Source organism: Plutella xylostella, chromosome 8 (assembly GCF_932276165.1).
Source record: "Plutella xylostella chromosome 8, ilPluXylo3.1, whole genome shotgun sequence".
Classification (NCBI taxonomy): Eukaryota; Metazoa; Arthropoda; class Insecta; order Lepidoptera; family Plutellidae; genus Plutella; species Plutella xylostella.
Window position 1 is genome coordinate 1136169 of NC_063988.1, and position 20753 is coordinate 1156921.

General features: G+C 43.9%; 2 protein-coding genes across 3 annotated transcripts in view; one reads left to right on the forward strand and one right to left on the reverse strand.

Moving 5' to 3' along the window:
* LOC105390732 (Down syndrome cell adhesion molecule homolog) overlaps window positions 1-1714 on the reverse strand; it is a 34008-nt gene extending 32294 nt beyond the window's left edge. For both annotated transcript variants that reach the window (XM_048622751.1, XM_048622750.1), the window contains exons 1-2: window positions 1507-1714; window positions 1252-1415 (exon numbers count right to left, since the gene is read on the reverse strand). In XM_048622751.1, the coding sequence (XP_048478708.1) occupies window positions 1252-1415; window positions 1507-1555 (213 nt within the window). In that variant the 5' untranslated portion in view covers window positions 1556-1714. The remainder of the gene's footprint in view (window positions 1-1251; window positions 1416-1506) is intronic.
* Window positions 1715-1911: 197 nt separating this feature from the next.
* Window positions 1912-18607, forward strand: LOC105390738 (kinase suppressor of Ras 2). Its single transcript, XM_048622709.1, has 18 exons — window positions 1912-2205; window positions 3839-3976; window positions 4534-4672; window positions 5910-6050; window positions 6331-6460; window positions 6969-7071; window positions 7489-7676; window positions 8794-8876; window positions 9183-9304; window positions 11227-11335; window positions 12037-12138; window positions 12475-12593; window positions 13912-14088; window positions 14482-14667; window positions 15308-15441; window positions 15854-15985; window positions 16578-16707; window positions 18170-18607. The coding sequence occupies exons 1-18, from the start codon at window positions 2044-2046 to the stop codon at window positions 18320-18322; spliced, it is 2448 nt and encodes an 815-aa protein (XP_048478666.1). The 5' UTR covers window positions 1912-2043; the 3' UTR covers window positions 18323-18607.
* Window positions 18608-20753: the final 2146 nt, after the last annotated feature.

Sequence of the window (20753 nt, forward strand, 5' to 3'; positions counted from 1 at the left end):
CAACATGTTTTTCCTAGTAGCGCTTTCTTACAAATGTTATTTCTATTTGCAGTCTCTACTGTTTATGTCACATTAATATTGTGTTGTGTGACGAAAATTTATTGAGTAGGTTATTAAACTGACTTGATATCTGTATTACGATGAAGATGTAAATTTTCTATTGAAGATTCAATTTCCATATCCATAATTTATTCAAGATAAAAATTACGATTATTTGATGATTGTCAAGATTATGAATCTACCATCTTTTCACAAAGGCTCAAAGGCCTACATTCTTAAAAAAAAACTGCTGTGTGTGTTTGGTATCCCAGTTTACTGTTTATTTTTATGTTATTGTGAAAAATCCATTGATATGAAGTAGTAAATAATTAAATAAAGATAACTTAAATATCCTTAGCCTATGAGTGAAGCCTCATCAATACTGAATTATATGGTATTGTATTATTAAAATACTTATTTACCTACACTAATGAAATGTACAATGAAATATCTATTTGTTTAAGTGGTTTTAGGTTGATACATATTTGATAACAGCATTTATAGCACAGTACTCCCATAATTAATGTAGACATTTATTATGTATGTGTAAGATATTTATTTAAACTCTTAAAAATCCACAACAAGATGTTTAATTAATAAACAGTGTTATCCCTCCCAATAGGATACAAACTTAAACTGATTTAGTACAACTATCTCTCTTTATAGGTTGTTAATATAATTTATCCAAACTGTGCAATGTTCTTATGAAAACTTTAAAGTATTGGACTGTTGTAATAACTATTCTAAAATATGATTTTGTAGCCTTTTATTATTCATTTAAAAACCAAGGGTTACCCTAAAATACACCCATTCACTGTCGAACTTGGTACTCATACAGGGAAGCCCTAGACTCTCCAGTGGTTTACGATAAGCTGACAAAGTCAGGAAATCATTTGGAGCAGGCATAAAACCTGCATTGGGTTTGCATTTTCCTTAAGTAGATGGAGAGAAAACAGGAACACATACAGTGGAACTTGGTGTCCTATAGGGAAGGGCTAGACCCTGCAATAGGTGGCCATAGGCTAAAGAAGTCAGATAAAGTTAGTGGAAGTTACCAAGATGTTATATTAGGAACGCCTCAACAAAGCAGTTGCCATAGGCTGAAGAAGTCACATAAACTTAGTGGAACTGTTCTCCTAGTATGGGTTGTCAAGATCATAATTTAATGTTTAGCCATGTCAGAAGTATTTATGATTGTGTGCCAGAACTTACCAGGACTTCATGGTGCGTGCGGTTCCCGCGGTGCACCCACTGGACGCTGGGCGCGGGCAGCGTCGGCTCGACCCCCAGACCGCTGCAGGGGATCGTCACGTTGGTGCCCTTGTCCACCGAGATGTCGCGCACCTCCACCTCCTCACCAGAGACACCAATACCAGCTACAATTATAATAAGGAGGATTTTATAGGTCGGAATTAATTTAAAAACAAATTTATTCCGCGAAAATTGACCAATCGATCAACTATTTACCTTCGAATGCGAGGCAGAAAACGGGCAGGATTATGCGTTTGAAAAACATTGCACTATCACTACATTTAGACACGTATGCAGAAATTGTTTAGCACTACCTATTTTAACGTAAAAAAGATTTGTTTCCTATCTATTCATTACAGACGGAAGGCGAAAAAAGTAGGAAAATTCTCACAACAAACGTCTTCACTCCATTGACTAAAGTCATAGACTAACTAATTTTTGTTTATTTTTTGCGGAAAAAAAAGTAAAACGTCAAAGCTGTCATAGACAAGTTTTGTTTTTTTTTTTGGGCTGTGTTTCAAAATCATTGGTCGGGATTCGTTCCGGGATTTATGTGTACTGACGCCCTAATACATCTGTCAAATTCCATAGTCTATGGTTACCTACAACCATAGACAAAAATATAGATTTTTCGGATATGGCCGCTGTTTCGGCAATACAACACTGCAATGTTTTGTATATTCATGATGAATAAAGTGTTTTTTACGTATAAGTAGACAAAAGTAGTTCGTGTACAGTGCTGTGATATTTGTAATGGATGCAGAGAGCGAGTACGAAATAAAGAGAGGGGATGCTGTTCAGATGATACAGACCATCCAATCTATGATCGACGTTTCTGCTGAAAGACTCAAGGGTTTGAGGACACAATGCTTGACGAGCGCAGAGCTGACGCAGCAAGAGATCCGGACCCTGGAGGTAAGGGAGCTGGCCTTCACCTGTGACGTAAACAACGGCTACACGAGCTGTGCCCTTGAACGTAATACGCCAGCCCTGGGATTCAAGGACTTACACAAACTCAAGGACTGGACTGAATAGTTCAATGCCAAAGCGTAGAAGGTCTATCGAACGCGGGAATAAACCTTACTGCAGTAAAATAACTGCTATTTTCACTTGATTGCAGACTAACTTGTGAAAGTTTAGCTTTCTGCTCTGAAAAACGTTTTTGCATGATGTTTACACTCTAGTAGATAATGCTAAGTTGATTATAATAACGATTACCTACTCATTATACTCCTTGTCAGAGTTTAAGTAGGGATACACATGCAACCATGGTATACTGATAAATTAATATTGTTTAATCATTCTACTAATTTCTTTAAAACATAATGATAACACACTGTTGTACCATATAGAGTATAGGTAGAAGTGAATTACTGAATCCATTTTCACACAAATCATGTTATCATACATAAAAGACCTGTGAGCAAATATCAGTGTTTATAGAAACATAAAAAGAAGAAACAAAATCTTAGCGCTGTTGGCAGTATAAGTTAAAAGTTCTTAATAAAGAAAGCAGTTATATTAACTCAAAAACTGTAGTTTATGATGACCTGGATAACATGGATTATATCTGTTTGCAGATTTGTCATATTGATAAGATTATTTGAATCACCTCTTTGGTGACTTTCATCATATTGATTTAGCACAATTTTATCTATTACATGGTGTGTGCAAATCAGAAAATTGCCCTGTAAAAATACTTCAGCTATAATTTTTGACAAACTTCAACAGTTAAACATTTTGGGATAAATTTGCAATAGTTTTACATATAAGTAACATTAAAAAAGCCTCTACAAATGAAATAATATTTACATTAATTAGTAACTATCGTAATAATTGTGGAGATAATTGGATCTAAAATTAACAAGTACCAGTTACTTATTTGCTCTAATAAGTTTGTTGTATGTATTACCTTGCTAATAATGTCTTGATCTTTATGGTTAACTGTTTTTTTTATTTGATTGTTGATATATTTGGTTTACACTGGGATGTAGATTCTTGGGGATGTTGGGGGTATAGCTGATTATTGGGGTTCTGTAAGTCTACTAGGAACCCTTATAGTTCCGTCATGTCTGTCCATCTGTCCTGGCTCAGGTTTTTAAAATTATCTAAAAATAATGATTTTTGACCCCTCCCCCTCACTGCAGGCTGGTTTCAGATAATCTAGATGTGCTAAATCTAGATATGCAGGTTTCCTCACGATGTTTTCTTTTACCACAAGAGTGATTGTACTGACTTATTGGTACATGTCAGCACTGGGATTCAAACCCACATTGTGTCTGAATCTCAGCGGAATCCCAGCGCAGCGTGTGAAGCTGGTGCTTACCCACCTGAGCTACCACCCCTCTAATGTAAATCTAATGAAATGTAAATGATATATATGTCGCAGGCATCTTGACGAGTTGTCCTTTAGTCATACAATTGAATAGCGCCATCCACTGAACACGCTAGCAATTTAACCAAAAAGGAGATTCAACCAGATGTCTGCGACATATATATCTTTCTTTCTACTTTCTTATTACTATTCTAACTCCCCCGTCTATTCCAGGGTAAGCTGGTGAAGCACTTCTCGCACCAGCTGGCGATCAAGGCGCGCATCGGGGAGGAGCTGGCGCGTGAGCTCGGCGAGGTGCCGTGCCTGGCGCAGTGGCTGCGGGTCGTGGGACTGTCGCCCGAGAGCATTGAGGTTGGTGCCTTTTATCAGTATGGCCACGTTTTTGAACTTTATGCTGTTAAGTTAAGGTCCAAAACCTTGAAATATTTAAACTTTGGCATCAGTTTAGGAACTTTGGGCCTGGTTATATTAATATCGGTTTAAAAACTGAAATAGAAATATTACAATTCATGAAAAGGTACAATTTGAAGTTTGCTGTGGTTAGTTTAATTAAATTCTTATCAAGTCCATGACAAAAGCTAGCTATAGCTTGGTCTCATTTGGTTTATAACCTTGCTGAATGGATTGATCAGCTAGATTAGCGTCAGTCTCTGACTGCACATTTGCTAATTTGTTAAAAGTTTGAAACATAAGTGGTTCAAGATCACGAGTTGTGTTACTTGCTCTCTGCAAACAATAAAAAAATTCCATCTGCTAGTTAAGTTACTATGTCAATGGAACTTTGAACAACATTGCTTGGGAGTGCATTAGGTATATTATCCATAATAGGAAACTAAATAAATTTAAAAATAAAACCTATTTACTTGATGTACTGCCTTTAACTAACGAACCACTTCTCCCTATTCCAGTCAGCATGCTCCAAAGTATCGAACCTGGAGGCGCTACGAGAGCGCTCCGAGCACGAGCTGCGGGCCTTACTGCCGCGCGCGAGGGACGAGGAGGTGCGCCGCCTGTGCCGCGCCATGCAGCGGCTGCGGACTTATACTGGTATGTAATGAGAGATATGGGACCCATGCAGCGGCTCAGGACCTATACTGGTACTTACACATATACATACATGTGACTGTAATCCCCGTAGGGGTAGTACGAGGAGCCATGCTGCGGCTCAGGACCTACACTGTTACGTAATAAGAGCTACGGGAGCCATGCAGTGGAAAAGGACCTACACTGGTACGTAATGAGAGCTACGGGAGCCATGCAGCGGCTGCGGACCTACACTGGTACTTATGTCTATTGCAGTAAGAGCTACGGGAGCCATGCAGCGGCTGCGAACCTACACTGGTACTTATGTCTATTGCAGTAAGAGCTACGGGAGCCATGCAGCGGCTGCGGACCTACACTGGTACTTATGTCTATTGCAGTAAGAGCTACGGGAGCCATGCAGCGGCTGCGGACCTACACTGGTACTTATGTCTATTGCAGTAAGAGCTACGGGAGCCATGCAGCGGCTGCGGACCTACACTGGTACTTATGTCTATTGTAGTAAGAGCTACGGGAGCCATGCAGCGGCTAAGGACCTACACTGGTACTTATGTCTATTGTAGTAAGAGCTACGGGAGCCATGCAGCGGCTAAGGACCTACACTGGTACTTACACATATGTACATACATGTGACTGTAATCTCCGTAGGGGTAGTCAGAGGTGACCCCAAAGGGGTAGTACGAGGAGCCTTGCTGCGGCTCAGGACCTATACTGGTACATACATAAAGATAAAAGATTAAATACTCTTTATTGCACACAAACAGAAATAGTTTCACAAACATAGAGAAGAAAATAAATAGTACAATAGGCGGCCTTATTGCTCAAAGTAATCTCTTTCAGACAACCACATAGGAAGGAAATCGATAGTATAAAAAAGAACATAGTATTATGCTCACGAATGTCAGCCGAAAGGGTAATCAGAGTCACCTGCTTTTCTCTGTACAGTTATACCCATGTGATGGGTCGCGAGCCGTATAGCTGAATTTATTTTGAATGAGTTCAAGGCAATTAGGGTGCACATCTAGAATCTAGTTGTGCAGGATTCCTCTCGATGTGTTCCTTCATTCCAAAGAACTCATTGGTATTAGTCAATGTCTCATTGTTTCAAGATCCTACCTAGATGTGTGCTCTTAAATCGTAGAAGATTCCCACATAATATTATATTTTATAGTACACCATAAAACCCAACTAAACATATCAATCAAAATAAATTCCGTCACTGATGATGCTATCCCTCCCACAGATGCAATAGCGCGGGGCGCGGGCGGCGCGGAGACGGCGGAGATGCAGCTGTACTGGGACTCGTGGGAGCGACAGAGAGCGTCGCCCAGAGTCAGGACGCGACTGTCGCATACCGAGCATCATGAGCATCATAGAGCTAAAGGTATGTTCTTCTTCTTCTTGTTGTGTTGATGGCAACGGTTTTAGACTTGTGCGGCCCATTCGACCGCTATGTCGATATCTTTCTAGTATGTTTGAATTTGAACGGATAATGTGTGTGTGGTTTGATCTCAGAGCGGTTGTGATTTAACAAATATTTGTCCTTACGTTTTAAACATTTGTGTTAAGGTGGGTACTGACCAACTGATCTGAACTGAAGTGGCCTATTTATAAACTGTTTGTTTATGTCAGACGCACAATAAATTATTATAACCTCATTCCAGGAGGCAAGTCGCCCACAGAGCAGCCGCCGCCGCCGCCCGCTCCTCCCGCCCCGGCCGTCGAGACCCCCATCAGCAAGTCCCGCTCGCACGAGTCGCAGCTCAGCGTGCGGCCCGAGGGAAACGATCTTAGGTGAGTCACACCATTATTTATATTGGCATCAGGGCTGGAACACAAAAGTGATGTTTATCTACAGTCACTTGACCCTCACTCCTTAGGCTGTGTCTTTCGCCCTCAGAATGTTTCGCCCGACGAAAGTTTTGTCTTCAAACTAAGGATAAATGGGCGAAGCGTTCATTGAAGTTAAAATGTTCTGGGCTAACAGATCATTGGTTCCCTTGGATAATAAGCAGTTTACATTAATTTTATTTTTTGGTTGCCGTACGGTAAGCGTTCAGACCAGCTATTGTTGGTCGACCAAGATGACTAACTAATTGTTCAGGACGGCTTACATTATGTGTCTAGCATAACTTAGTACAAAAAAGCTAATTACTACAGCATCTTTTTCATCGAATCAAACAAGAAGCGTTTTAGGCTTGGGTTTTCTTTGCCTGACTGTACTAGTAATTCAACTACTGCCATAAGTGTACCTTAGTATTTTAAAGGCATTGTTTTTAAATGTTTATTTATATAATTCCAGTGACAACAGCCAGTCGTCGGCGGCGGCGGAGGGCTCCCCGCCCGCCTCCCCGCACGAGGAGCCGCCCCCCAAGCCCGCCAACAACATCAACCACAACAATGTAGTGAGTATTGTGTGTACTTATAACAAAGGCTTAGAGTGCCTTTCCACTTGAGAATGTCAAGAAATCCGTTCCCATAAAAGTAGGTTCGGATCCGCCAACTGAATTTAGTGCGTGTGATACCTACATTGATAGGTATTTCTCAAAATCTATGCAATAATGCAATAATATTATGTCTACTCTGCCTGCCGAAGTCCACAATACAGGCTTTCTAAATAAATAAGAGTAAATAAAAAATATATATATATATATATATATATTCTATTTTTTTTCCTGCCAACAATAAGGTCTATTGCGTAAAGTCTACGTCCAGCAGGCTGAAGAAGAAGAAGACTAACCAACCTACTACTCACTCCTAGTTGTGTGTGAAACAACCCATTTAAGTTACATGAATCATATAATAATTATGTTTGCCCGCAGTCGAAGCACCCGCCCGCGCCGCGCTCCCCGCGCACGCCCACGGTCGGCCCGCGGCCCGGCATGGCGCACGACATCGCACATCGCTTCACCAAGACATTCAACATGATCGCCACTTGTGATTATTGTGAGAAGCAGATGTTGTTCGGGTCGGGGTTGAAGTGTAAAGAGTGCAAGTTTAAATGTCACAGGTGAGTTTTCACGTAACAATCTATATTGGTAACTGAGGGGCTAGTATAAGACTTGTCGATTCGATCGCTTGTGTAGCGAAGGCCAGGTATGAAGCACGACATCGCGCACCGCTTCACCAAGACATTCAACATGATCGCCACTTGCGACTACTGCGAGAAGCAGATGCTCTTCGGGTCGGGGTTGAAGTGTAAAGAGTGCAAGTTTAAATGTCACAGGTGAGTTTTGACCACTTCTTCCTCTACTGGTAACTGATGGGTTAGCATGATACTTGTCGATTCGATCGCTTGTGTAGCGAAGGGCTGGCATGGCCCACGACATCGCACACCGCTTCACCAAGACATTCAACATGATAGCGACTTGTGATTATTGTGAGAAACAGATGCTGTTCGGGTCCGGGTTGAAGTGTAAAGAGTGCAAGTTTAAATGTCACAGGTGAGTTTTCACGTTTCCATGAGGCGAATGGAGGGGCTAGCATGATACTTGTAGATGCGTTGGTCGATTAGATTGCTTGTGTAGCGAAGGCCTGGTATAGCGCACGACATCGCGCACCGCTTCACCAAGACATTCAACATGATCGCCACGTGTGATTATTGTGAGAAACAGATGCTGTTCGGGTCGGGGCTGAAGTGTAAAGAGTGCAAGTTTAAATGTCACAGGTGAGTTTTGACCAACTTATTCCTCTACTAGTAACTTGGGATTAGCAGTTCGATTCGATTTCTTGTGTAGCGAAGGGCTGGCATGGCCCATGACATCGCGCACCGCTTCACCAAGACATTCAACATGATAGCGACTTGTGATTATTGTGAGAAGCAGATGCTGTTCGGTTCGGGGTTGAAGTGTAAAGAGTGCAAGTTTAAATGTCACAGGTGAGTGTATTGTTTTGCCAATGTCTTGGTTACATGGTCGGAGGTTTTATCCTGTTTTGCTACCGGTTTTCCAAGACATGATAGCCTAGTTCTATTCTAGAATAGAATTGATTCACGGTTGAAGTGTATAGAGTACAAGTTTCAATATGACCATTTAATTTTGTGTATTTAAATAAGAACGGAATGTAATTTTTATTTGACCTATGTTGTGATTATTGAATCTAATTAAATATGTATTTTGTTGTTTCAGAGATTGTGAAAGTAAAGTTCCTCCGTCGTGCGGGCTACCTCCAGAATTCGTTATAGCATTTAAGGAAAAGATTAGATTAGATGGTGAGTATCTTTTATAACTTATATCTGCTCTTGACCAAAAGTGACAAACCTTGTATCATGTCATGTACAGCTTAGGCCGAATGTGCTATCAGGGCAATCTAAGCTAGACCGATTTCAAAACAATACCCCGAACGGAACGCATTGTTCGATCGTGTGTTTTAGACACATATGAGCACGAGCAGGCTTCAAGCAGTGCTAATTTGGGTTTAATGTAAAGTACCGGCAGATTCAAGAACTGCATAAAATTTAATTTAAAAAAACCTTCAACTTCAGTGAACCCCATTATAGTGCCCATTTCCCCCCCAGGCGGCGGCTACTACAGCGGCTCCCCGATCAGCGTGCGAGCGGCGAGCGGCTTCCCCGCGACGTGGACGCACCGCCCGCGCCGCCGCCCGCCCGACCGCGCCAGCAACCCCGCGCCCTTCCAGGTACTATTGTACTAGCCACGTCACTGTACTAGCGACGTGGACGCACCGCCCGCGCCGCCGCCCGCCCGACCGCGCCAGCAACTCCGCGCCCTTCCAGGTACTACTGTACTAGCCACGTCACTGTACTAGCGACGTGGACGCACCGCCCGCGCCGCCGCCCGCCCGACCGCGCCAGCAACCCCGCGCCCTTCCAGGTACTATTGTACTAGCCACGTCACTGTACTAGCGACGTGGACGCACCGCCCGCGCCGCCGCCCGCCCGACCGCGCCAGCAACTCCGCGCCCTTCCAGGTACTACTGTACTAGCCACGTCACTGTACTAGCGACGTGGACGCACCGCCCGCGCCGCCGCCCGCCCGACCGCGCCAGCAACCCCGCGCCCTTCCAGGTACTATTGTACTAGCCACGTCACTGTACTAGCGACGTGGACGCACCGCCCGCGCCGCCGCCCGCCCGACCGCGCCAGCAACCCCGCGCCCTTCCAGGTACTATTGTACTAGCCACGTCACTGTACTAGCGACGTGGACGCACCGCCCGCGCCGCCGCCCGCCCGACCGCGCCAGCAACCCCGCGCCCTTCCAGGTACTACTGTACTAGCCACGTCACTGTACTAGCCACGTGGACGCACCGCCCGCGCCGCCGCCCGCCCGACCGCGCCAGCAACCCCGCGCCCTTCCAGGTACTATTGTACTAGCCACGTCACTGTACTAGCCACGTTACTGTACTAGCGACGTGGACGCACCGCCCGCGCCGCCGCCCGCCCGACCGCGCCAGCAACCCCGCGCCCTTCCAGGTACTACTGTACTAGCCACGTCACTGTACTAGCCACGTCACTGTACTAGCCACGTCACTGTACTAGCCACGTCACTGTACTAGCGACGTGGACGCACCGCCCGCGCCGCCGCCCGCCCGACCGCGCCAGCAACCCCGCGCCCTTCCAGGTACTACTGTACTAGCCACGTCACTGTACTAGCGACGTCACTGTACTAGCGACGTGGACGCACCGCCCGCGCCGCCGCCCGCCCGACCGCGCCACCAACCCCGCGCCCTTCCAGGTACTACTGTACTAGCCACGTCACTGTACTAGCCACGTCACTGTACTAGCCACGTCACTGTACTAGCCACGTCACTGTACTAGCGACGTGGACGCACCGCCCGCGCCGCCGCCCGCCCGACCGCGCCAGCAACCCCGCGCCCTTCCAGGTACTACTGTACTAGCCACGTCACTGTACTAGCGACGTGGACGCACCGCCCGCGCCGCCGCCCGCCCGACCGCGCCAGCAACCCCGCGCCCTTCCAGGTACTACTGTACTAGCCACGTCACTGTACTAGCCACGTCACTGTACTAGCGACGTGGACGCACCGCCCGCGCCGCCGCCCGCCCGACCGCGCCAGCAACCCCGCGCCCTTCCAGGTAATAAATTAATTGTACATTTTAAGAGCTTACATTATAAACAACCGATAACCACCAATCAAAGGTTGGCTGGTAGAAATTGCTTTTTAGCAATAAGTCCGCCTTTGTGCGCAAATTATTAGCAATGTTTTTAAAGTGCTTCTTTGTAAAAATTGTTTTTTGTATGCAATAAAGTGTATATAAATAAATAAATAATAATAATATGCGGGGACGTCTCACGGCCATTCGACCCCAAGATAGGCAGAGCCTGTGATATGGGAATTGGATAGCTGATATATCTACACAGATACATAGAAGATACATAAATATTAACATCCAAGACCCGAGAACAAATATCAGCCCCGATCGGGAATCGAACCGGGGACCTTCGGCATAAGCAGTCAGGGCTTTTTCCTACACCTTTGTCGGGCCTTCTTTCATGCAATTAGATGCTAAAGCATTTATTTTTCCCTCAAGTGTTCTTTTTAACCCCAAAGATTGTTCCCAAACTGTAATTTTCCATCCACAGGGCGGCCCCGACTCGTCGTCCAACACGTCATCCTGCAACAGCTCGTGCCCCTCCTCCCCCGCGCTGCGCCCGCAGGACAACAAGCCCGCCAACACCTTCCACTTCCCAGGTATGTGTAGACTCGTCGTGCTACTGATCGAGCAACTAGTTGTGCAACTGGTCGTGCAACTAATCGGGAAACTAGTCGTGCGACTGGTTGTGCTACTAGTCGTGCAACTGGTCGTGCAATAGCTCGTCTCCGTCATCGCCAGCGCTGCGATGGAAACTGGATGTTTCCTTACTGGATGTTATCTTTAAATCATGTTTAGGTTAATTAGTTTTAGAGCAATATTGTATTTATTCACAATGCTTAACTATAGCTGCATAGTAGTAGATGGTTCGAATAGTAAGTTGGTTAGGTACCTAGATGTTAAGATAAGATAAATATACCTTCTCTTTATTGTACACAAACAAGATTTACATAGTTAGGTACTACCTATAATCTATATCCTATAATATTTATAAACACAGCAGAAATAATACAATATTCAGTCTTAAATAATATTAAATTAAATAATAATAGAAAACTTATATTTAACTAGATGTATATATTTACAAATGTTGGTGGCGCTCTTCTGTTGCACCCCACCCAAAGGTACCCATAATGCTGGCTGCGTTTCCTCTTTGTATCGCCAGGGATAACCATAACAGGGGTGAGGTTCGCCAGGCAGCGTCGGTCTTGGCCGCGTTCTATCAACCTGTTTTAGAGATCATTATATTATTTCTATTTATGTTTTAAATTTATGGTATTAAAGAATGATGTTGTTACAGAAGTGAAAACGCCGGTGTCGAGTCCGAACCACAACGTGACGCAGTCGCCCGCGCGGATTAACCACGACGTCAAAGAGGAACTCGTGTCAAGCGTCAAAAGTGGTAAGCACTGGCATCTAGACTATAGTGTATCAGTTCAAGTCTTTCTAGAAAAATCATCTATAGCTAAGTATTTTCTAAGGCGGCTCTCACACTATCCAACATCACGCTGCATGGTATGTTGCATAAACTCACGTAGATAGTGGGTTAAGTGTGTTGGACCTTGCGTGTATCTATGTAGCAAAAAATCGAAAAATGGGAGACAAATCCATCTTATTTCACTCTATCCTTTCGTTATTGTCTCGACCCTTATTTGAAAATGGATTTATTTCACACCAGAAGAACAAATGACATCAACAGCCTGCCATGAAAACATGCTAATAAAACTTATTCCCACAGATCACAGTCGAGTGTCGCTCAGCGGGTCTGCGTCTACAGACTCTGGCAATGCGTTACGAGGCGACTCGTTAGATGAATCCGCCAATCACAACGACGCACGGTGGCCAAGACAAAATAGCGTAAGTATTCCATATATAACAACATTATACTCACCCCATTTACAGTACTACACACGTTAGTTGACCAAAATCGCGTCTGTCTGGGTGGGTTAAAACAACTTATCTTGGTTATTTCTATTGCTATGAAAGTACCTATTTACGTGTTTGGGGCGAGCTTGGTGCTTGACTCAGTTATGTGGATTAAATCGTTTAATTTTTTTATTAAAAATACAATCATAACAACTTAGTGAGGGTGAAAGTAAATATAGAAAGCTCTTATCAATAAAGAATTCTGTTCACACACGGCGAGTCGCAACATAATAATTAAGTCATTAAGTTCTCGCATACTAAGTAGTGAAGAATACGCTTCCAGCATAAATTAACTGCAGCGTGGTATTATCAGCAAAAACATGACTTGTTCCCTTTCATCGAACCCGCGATAAGGTTGCACTGTGCTTGTGTTGATAGGATGTAGCGATTCATGTATGTTTTAAGACAATAAAATCTTTATAATAGAGATACCTTTTTCTTAGAATATCGTATACTTAGGAAGTAAAATTTATGTTTGAAAGTTTTTTATACCAAGTTACACTGCATTATTATTGTGCTGTATATCTTCCGAATAAAAAGAAAGTTCGTTGCAAAAACATGATAATGGATTGAATACATTTTTCACGTATTTTATATTTATAGCTTTGCTAGAAAGAGAGGGGTGGCAAAAGATTATCTGTGAATACATAACTCCGAAACAGAAATACCGATATCTTATATTCATGATGTCTCAAATCACTTGGCCTATCAATGAAACCATAGTATCGCATCCTAATGATAATGTCTTCACTAACCGCTTCCATTCCCGCTTGTGCATTATGTGTCACGTGTTGTGTATTTAATGTGTTATTGTTTATTTTGTACCAAAAACATGTCCAGTTTTGTGCAGAGGCGACGGCTGTTTGAGGAAGTATGTTTTGCAAACATTCGTGGACTAGTGTAATATGTGTAACTATAAATTTACCCAAACAATTTGTACGTTTTGTGTTATTATTATACAAAACGTTATAGTATTTACATAACTAGTATAACCACATAACTTGATTTTGATAATGTGTTTAATTCTAATTAGTGAGAAGACAGTGTACTAACTAAACCATCAAGCATTTCTTTTCATTCAAAATCAGCTTGCCAAATCAAGATTGTGATTATTCTTAGCATGTTAACTTCAAAGTCCTTGTTTTATAGAGTTCCTTCCCATGATCGTTAGTTGATTCTATACTATCGCTAGGGGCCATTACTGCAGGTCTTCATCACCTCTTTCTAACCTACACCCATCTCTTTCCAGCTCTCAATGAAAGAGTGGGACATACCATACGACGAGCTCAAGCTGTTCGAAGTCATCGGGACCGGTCGATTCGGCACCGTGTATCGAGGCAGCTGGCACGGAGCGGTAGCCGTCAAGCTGTTGCATGTGCAGGCGTTGGGCGATGACGTGACGCCGTTGGACACGTTTAAGCATGAGGTGCGCTGTTTGGTGTATAGAGTATTAATTATATGTGTATAAGGGTCATATGCGTCTCGCGAGGAGGGCAAGGTCAACCAAAATGCAATCTAGATTGCTTCAAGAAATTGACACGCAAGAAGAAAAGAAAAGCAATAAAAATACTGATTGTTTTCGGCCGTCCACAACCAACCCCTACCGAATATCTGTCTAAGTACATCGATCCAGCGGACACCATGACAAAGGTAGCGTCGGTTAAACGGTACGGATAAATCAAAACCGAGCTAAATGAACAAAACCTGGACTAATAATACAGACAACCACAACCTGTCTTATCTTATTTTTGGCAGTCATTTTAGAAATGTATCTTTATTTTCAAAAACAGATAACTAACCAACCTTTCTCCCCCACCAGGTGGCGACATTCCGCAAGACCCGTCACGAGAACCTAGTCCTCTTCATGGGGGCGTGCATGAAGCCGCCCAAGCTGGCCATCGTGACGTCACTGTGCGCCGGCATGACGCTGTACACCCACGTGCATCTACGACGAGACAAGTTCAACGCCAACAAGAGCGTGCTAGTGGCGCAGCAACTAGCACAGGTATAATAATATACAGGGTGTTGCAAAAAGGGTATACCCACTAAGCCGAAACCTACATGTGCAGCATAAGCAGTTATATCTAAGCCTGAAAAATAAATAAGAATTTCAATGTTCTCGAAAAAAAATATTCATTTTCCGTAGTAAAAAGTCACGTGACCAACACAGTTTCTAGACTGACTAACAAGAGCGTGCTAGTGGCGCAGGTATAGTGCAGCTGTAGTACAGGGGCAGGTGGCGCCGCTGGCTGCCCGAGTGACGTCACTAGCTGCCCGAGTGACGTCACTAACTGCTATAGTGAGGTCACTGTGCCATAATGCACAGGATAAATGTTATGATGTTATGAATAGACCCGCGTTACACGATCTGAGTTAGAATGGTGCTTGTGTACATTGAACATAGGTTTCAAAGAACTTTCACTTTTCACAGAAGTCGTATGTACTTAGGTCATTTGAAATGGAATTTGTGTCATAAAATATGTCATGAAAAGCTGGTTCGTCACTCAACTGAGCTCTTTCCGTTCCATATCTCACACTTACTCTGTCCATCAAATACCTGCTGAAAAATCGCAAATCAAAAATAGCAAACACCGCACTCGCCCAATTTTTCTTACCTTTATCACTAACAACTATTATAATTCCAGGGTATGGGCTACTTGCACGCGCGGGGCATCATCCACAAGGACCTCAAGTCCAAGAACATCTTTCTAGAAAACGGCAAGGTGGTGATCACGGACTTCGGACTGTTCTCGGTTACTAAACTGTGCTTCGGGAATAAGTGAGTATTCTGAGATAAGTAGTTTTGGAGTAGCACTATAGCTAAAGGAAATTATAATAAATGTTAGGTACCGTACCTACCTACTTATAACTGTAATCACGACAGAAGTAGGTAGTAAACGGTGACTCACATTGTCATTTGGAATGGGTACGGTTCACTTACTTAATTGAGCATTTGAACAATTCTTGATGAGTGGGATATCCCCGTGGTGTCTTCCAAGGGATTATCATACGTACAAACTCCGAATTTGAATGAACTAAGCACTGAACGTTCTCACGAGCTCTTGAATAAGAGGTCTTTTGTTTTTATGACTGTCCAGGATGCGCCTAACGTATAATTATGAGGTGCATTCGATATATCACTCGTAAGGGTTTAAGCTACCTTGTACTCATATAATATTTTTTCTTCCCAGTGCCCGCGGCGACAGCCTGGGCATCCCGCCGGGCTGGCTGGGCTACCTGGCGCCGGAGCTGGCGCGCGCGCTGCGGCCGCACGCCTCCGTGCATCTGCCCTTCTCTAAGCACACCGACGTGTATGCCTTCGGGTGAGTGGTTACGTTAGTCTACTGCCTGTGTGGTGTGCTGCCCTAATGCCGAGTCATAATGATCATGCTCTAAAAAAAAAAAAAACACAAAAAAAAAACACGCACTCACGCCTTGTACTAATGTACTCCCTTGCGGGGTAGGCAGAGGTGCATTGCTGCACCCACTTTTCGCCAGAGTGTTATGTTAGTCCCAATGTAATAGGGGGCGTGATCATGCTCTATTACCCTGTTTTTCCTTCATAAGGGATAAGAGTTGAACTGGACAGAAGCCAGAAGAGCTGTCTCTAAGGACAGAACGGCGTGGCGCTTTTTTGTGAATCTTCTCTGTACCAACGGACTACTATAGGACAGCAACAAAAAACAAGCCTGTTTTGAGGAATGCTGTCTTCAAAGTTTTACACAGAACATCATTCCAGATATGTAGAAGGCTCATATAAAGCTCATTAGTGGAGTCTCATGTTCATGGGCTCCTTTGAAGATGATTAATAAATAATAAACATTATTTATGTATATTTCATTTTATATTACATTGCACAAAATATAAGTGTACGAAAAGGTGGACATAATGCTAAAAGCCATTCTCTCTCCCCAGCACGGTGTGGTACGAGCTGCTGGTGGGCGAGTGGCCGTTCAAAGGGCAACCTCCTGAAGCCGTCATCTGGCAGGTCGGCAAGGGCGTCAAACAATCGCTGGCTAACCTGCAAGCGTCCAGGGATATCAAGGTATGGGGGAATATACTTTTGGCTAAATTTCAATTCATTGAAGTTCGGTGCCCATTTTCAGTATCGGCAGGCATCAGGATGCCTAACCCCAATAATAAATAAAATTATATTTTAATTAAGTGGCAAGAAGCAGTATTTCTGTTACTACGACTATAATTATTTCTTGGAAATTTCTCTAACCCCATTTCCACAAGTATTGGACAATAGATTAAGAAGCAATATGAAAATTATCACCGTAACGAATGTCCTAGTTTAAAATACTTGATTGATTAAGTATCGTAGTGCGATGAATTGATGATAAATAGTCAAACATCGCTAAATCATATATAATAAACATCGATAAATAGTCAACTACGCTTCGCCGACGATATAGTCTTGTTTGCTCCGTCCGCAACAGAATTGACACAAATGCTACAAGACCTTAGCACGGCGAGCCTTGAGGTGGGGCTGAAGATGAATAGGTCTAAGACTCAAGTCATGACCAATAGCGCCAAAAGTAGGGTCGAGGTAGACGGGCAGGAAATAGGATATGTCGATGAGTATATCTACTTGGGCCAGATAGCATCCTCCGAAAACAGGCAAGATAAAGAAGTCGAAAGACGCATTAATAACGCCTGGAAGAGCTTCTGGTCCATGAAACATCTAATGAAGGGCACTCTCCCTCTAACACTCAAACGCCAACTCATCGACATGTGTATACTGCCTGTCCTAACCTACGGTGCACAGACTTGGTCTCTGACCGAACATCAGAAGTCCAAACTCAAGGTTTGCCAAAGAGCGATGGAGCGTACTATATACCTGGTGTACGAAGGATTGACCGAATCCGGAACACCACGCTACGCTCCTCGACTCGTATAACTGATGTGGGCGCACAGACTGCGAAGCTGAAGTGGGCCTGGGCAAGCCACGTCTGTCGCATGCACCCGGACCGGTGGGCCAGAATTGTCACCGAGTGGGTGCCCAGTGATGGACGTCGGCGTCGCGGAAGACCCAGACGGAGATGGCGGGACGACCTCGACAGGTTTTTGCCTCAATGGCCGAAGGAAGCACATGATCGGGAACGGTGGTCAATTCATAAGGAGGCCTTTGCCCAGCAGTGGGACACTATACAGGCTGCATAAAAAAAAATCAAACATCGAAATAAATTGTTCCTGCCAATGTGTCTTATAGGTTAAGACAAAATGAAAATTATGAGTTTGTTAACCTTATTCGTGTTAATTATAATGTTCCGAAACTGCACCTTTGTGGATACTCTTTAAAATATTAAACGTTTTATTGTTCAAATAGCTTTTGTACGCAAACTTCGCGTATCATGATTTCGTATTGTTAAAAAAATAAATATGAGATAGTGTTTTTTTAAATTGTTTTCGACCCTAAAAACAAACAATAAAACCTGTTCTCTACAAAATTATCAGTGTATACACCAAGTAAACAAATACATACTTATACTTTCCTCCCATAGGACATCCTGATGCTCTGCTGGTCTTTCCACGCATCCGACCGGCCCGACTTCGCGCACCTTCTCTCTACCCTCGAGAAGCTACCCCGCAAGCGTCTCGCTCGCTCGCCCTCGCACCCCGTGCAGCTGTCCCGCTCCGCCGACTCCGTGCTCTGAGCCCGGCCCGGCGCCGCCGCCGCCGACATACCGTACGAGTAGCGGCGCCACTGTACGAGGGGGTTGAGCTGGGATTCTGTAGCAAATAGGCTGTTGTTTTCGCACCTAACAAACAAGTTAGTTACTTGAGTCGTTGTTTATGAGTATTATGCGTCTTAGATGGGAGCCAAATTCTCAATGAAATACGTTATTTTCACACCTGAGAAAGTTAGTTACTAATTTTAGTTACTTAATTTAGTTACTAAAATTAGTTACTAAAATTAGTTACTAAAATTAGTTACTAAAATTAGTTACTAAAATTAGTTACTAAAATTAGTTACTAAAATTAGTTACTAAAATTAGTTACTAAAATTAGTTACTAAAATTAGTTACTAAAGTTAGTTACTGGAACTCAGCGCCCTTATTCAAATAAGAAGCTGGCCCTAAATGGATATGGAAGCCAATCACACAATGACACACGTGTAAAGCCATCTCCCAGTGAAGCGCTAGAGAAGCTACTCGCGTGCGTCTCGCTCGCTCGCCCTCGCGCCCCGTGCAGCTGTCCCGCTCCGCCGACTCCGTGCTCTGAGCCCGGCCCGGCGCCGCCGTCGCCGACATACCGTACGAGTAGCGGCGCCACTGTACGAGGGGGTTGAGCTGGGATTCCCGGGACAAAATAGGTTTAAAAATCTGTTATTTTCATATGTCAGTGCTTTAGCAGCGCTGTTATTTGCTGAATTTGTAGTTAAGAAACTGGGCCCTAGACGATATTGGAGCCAATTTATCAAAAACTGGGTCTCGATAATGGGAGCCAAATTCTCAATGACACTCGTTATTCCCAAGACAAGACAGTAAAGTTACTTGAGTGTAGATAAAACAGCGCTGAGAATGGCTGAATTGTCGTTTTTCATGCTTATTTGCTCGACATAAACAGATATAGCAGCGAATCACACAATGACATTTGTGTAAACCCATCTCCGAGTTAAGCGCTCTCCCGCAGCGTGTCCTACCGGCGGCTGCTGCGGCTGCTGCGGTCGTACCCCGGTTCCTAAAAGCTGTGAACCGGCCGCATGATTCTATGGCAAAAAACGGTTTAAAACACTCCTGAATAAGTTAAATTACTTGAGTTGTTCATGTTTATTATGCGCCTTGGATAGGAGCCAAATTCTCAATGACACACGTTATTCTCACAATGAGACAGTAAAGTTACTTGAGTGTAGATAAAACAGCGCTGAATTGTTGTTGTTCATTCTTATTTACTTAAATGAGAAACTAGGAATAAGCGAATGGGAGCCAATAACTCAATGACACATATTGGAATTCAGCGCTCTTCGATTCACTCAATTGAGAAAGTGGTTATTAATGAATGTGGGAGCCTATGACACAATGCGTAAAGCCGCAGCGTGTCCTACCGGCGGCTGCTGCGGCGCTGCGGTCAGGGCTACCCCGGTTCCTAAAAGCTGTGAACCGGCCGCATGCGTTTTATACGCCCGTTTACAACCTGGGCGAAGACGGCACCGCCGGACGGCCTACTCTCGCGGCAGTCGCTGGCCGAGTACTCCGCCATCTACCGGCAGTATGCGGAGGTCCAGCGGCGCCCGGAGACCCGGAGCAGGGGCTCCCGGCGCGACGAGCTCCGGCCCAGCTGCACGAGCGACAGCCTTTCATCGCACAAGTGGTGAACGAGGGAGAAGTGGAATTCTATGGCAAAAAAAGGTTTAAAAAGCTGTTATTTTTGCACCTGACGAAAGTACCTACTTTTTTTTTTATACAGCCAATTCAGTGTCCCACTGTTGGGCAAAAGCCTCCCCATGTTTACTCCACACGTCTCTGCTGTCGACCACCTGACGCCAATCCGGCAAAAATCTGTCCAGGTCATCCCGCCATCTCCGTCTAGGTCTACCTGGGCGCCTGCGTCCGTCGCTCGGCACCCACAGCCTGTCAGTTCATCCATACAGTTTTCAAGGGAAAATGAACTTTATTCACCAAACATAAGCATCTGTCAATCAAACGTCATGTGTCTCGTGCTATATTTTACAAAGTACAGGCTTTTGAATCGACTGTTACTGACGTGTCATAATACGGTCAATTTGCAATGAATTTGTGAAGTGAGTCGCGTGTACGGCTGAGAATTAGTTCTGGGCTCAAATTCTCGACCGCACAAGACTTTCGACGCGTGTGCCGCAATTCATGGCAAAGTGATCAAGTTTATTTCTTATGACTAGTCACAGACGCCTTTATAGTCGTGTAGTTGAAATTTGGCTCCCAGGGCAGAGGTTTTAATTAACCCGACATCATCAACATACACGAAATATCGTAAAAAATGCCATATGCAATTAAATTTAAAAAAAAATACATCTTTTTTGGTGCGGTAGTTATTGGTCTATGTACTCTTAAACCTGGATTTGTCTATGGAATTCTACTCTCAAACAGTGCCAGTGCAAGTTGACCT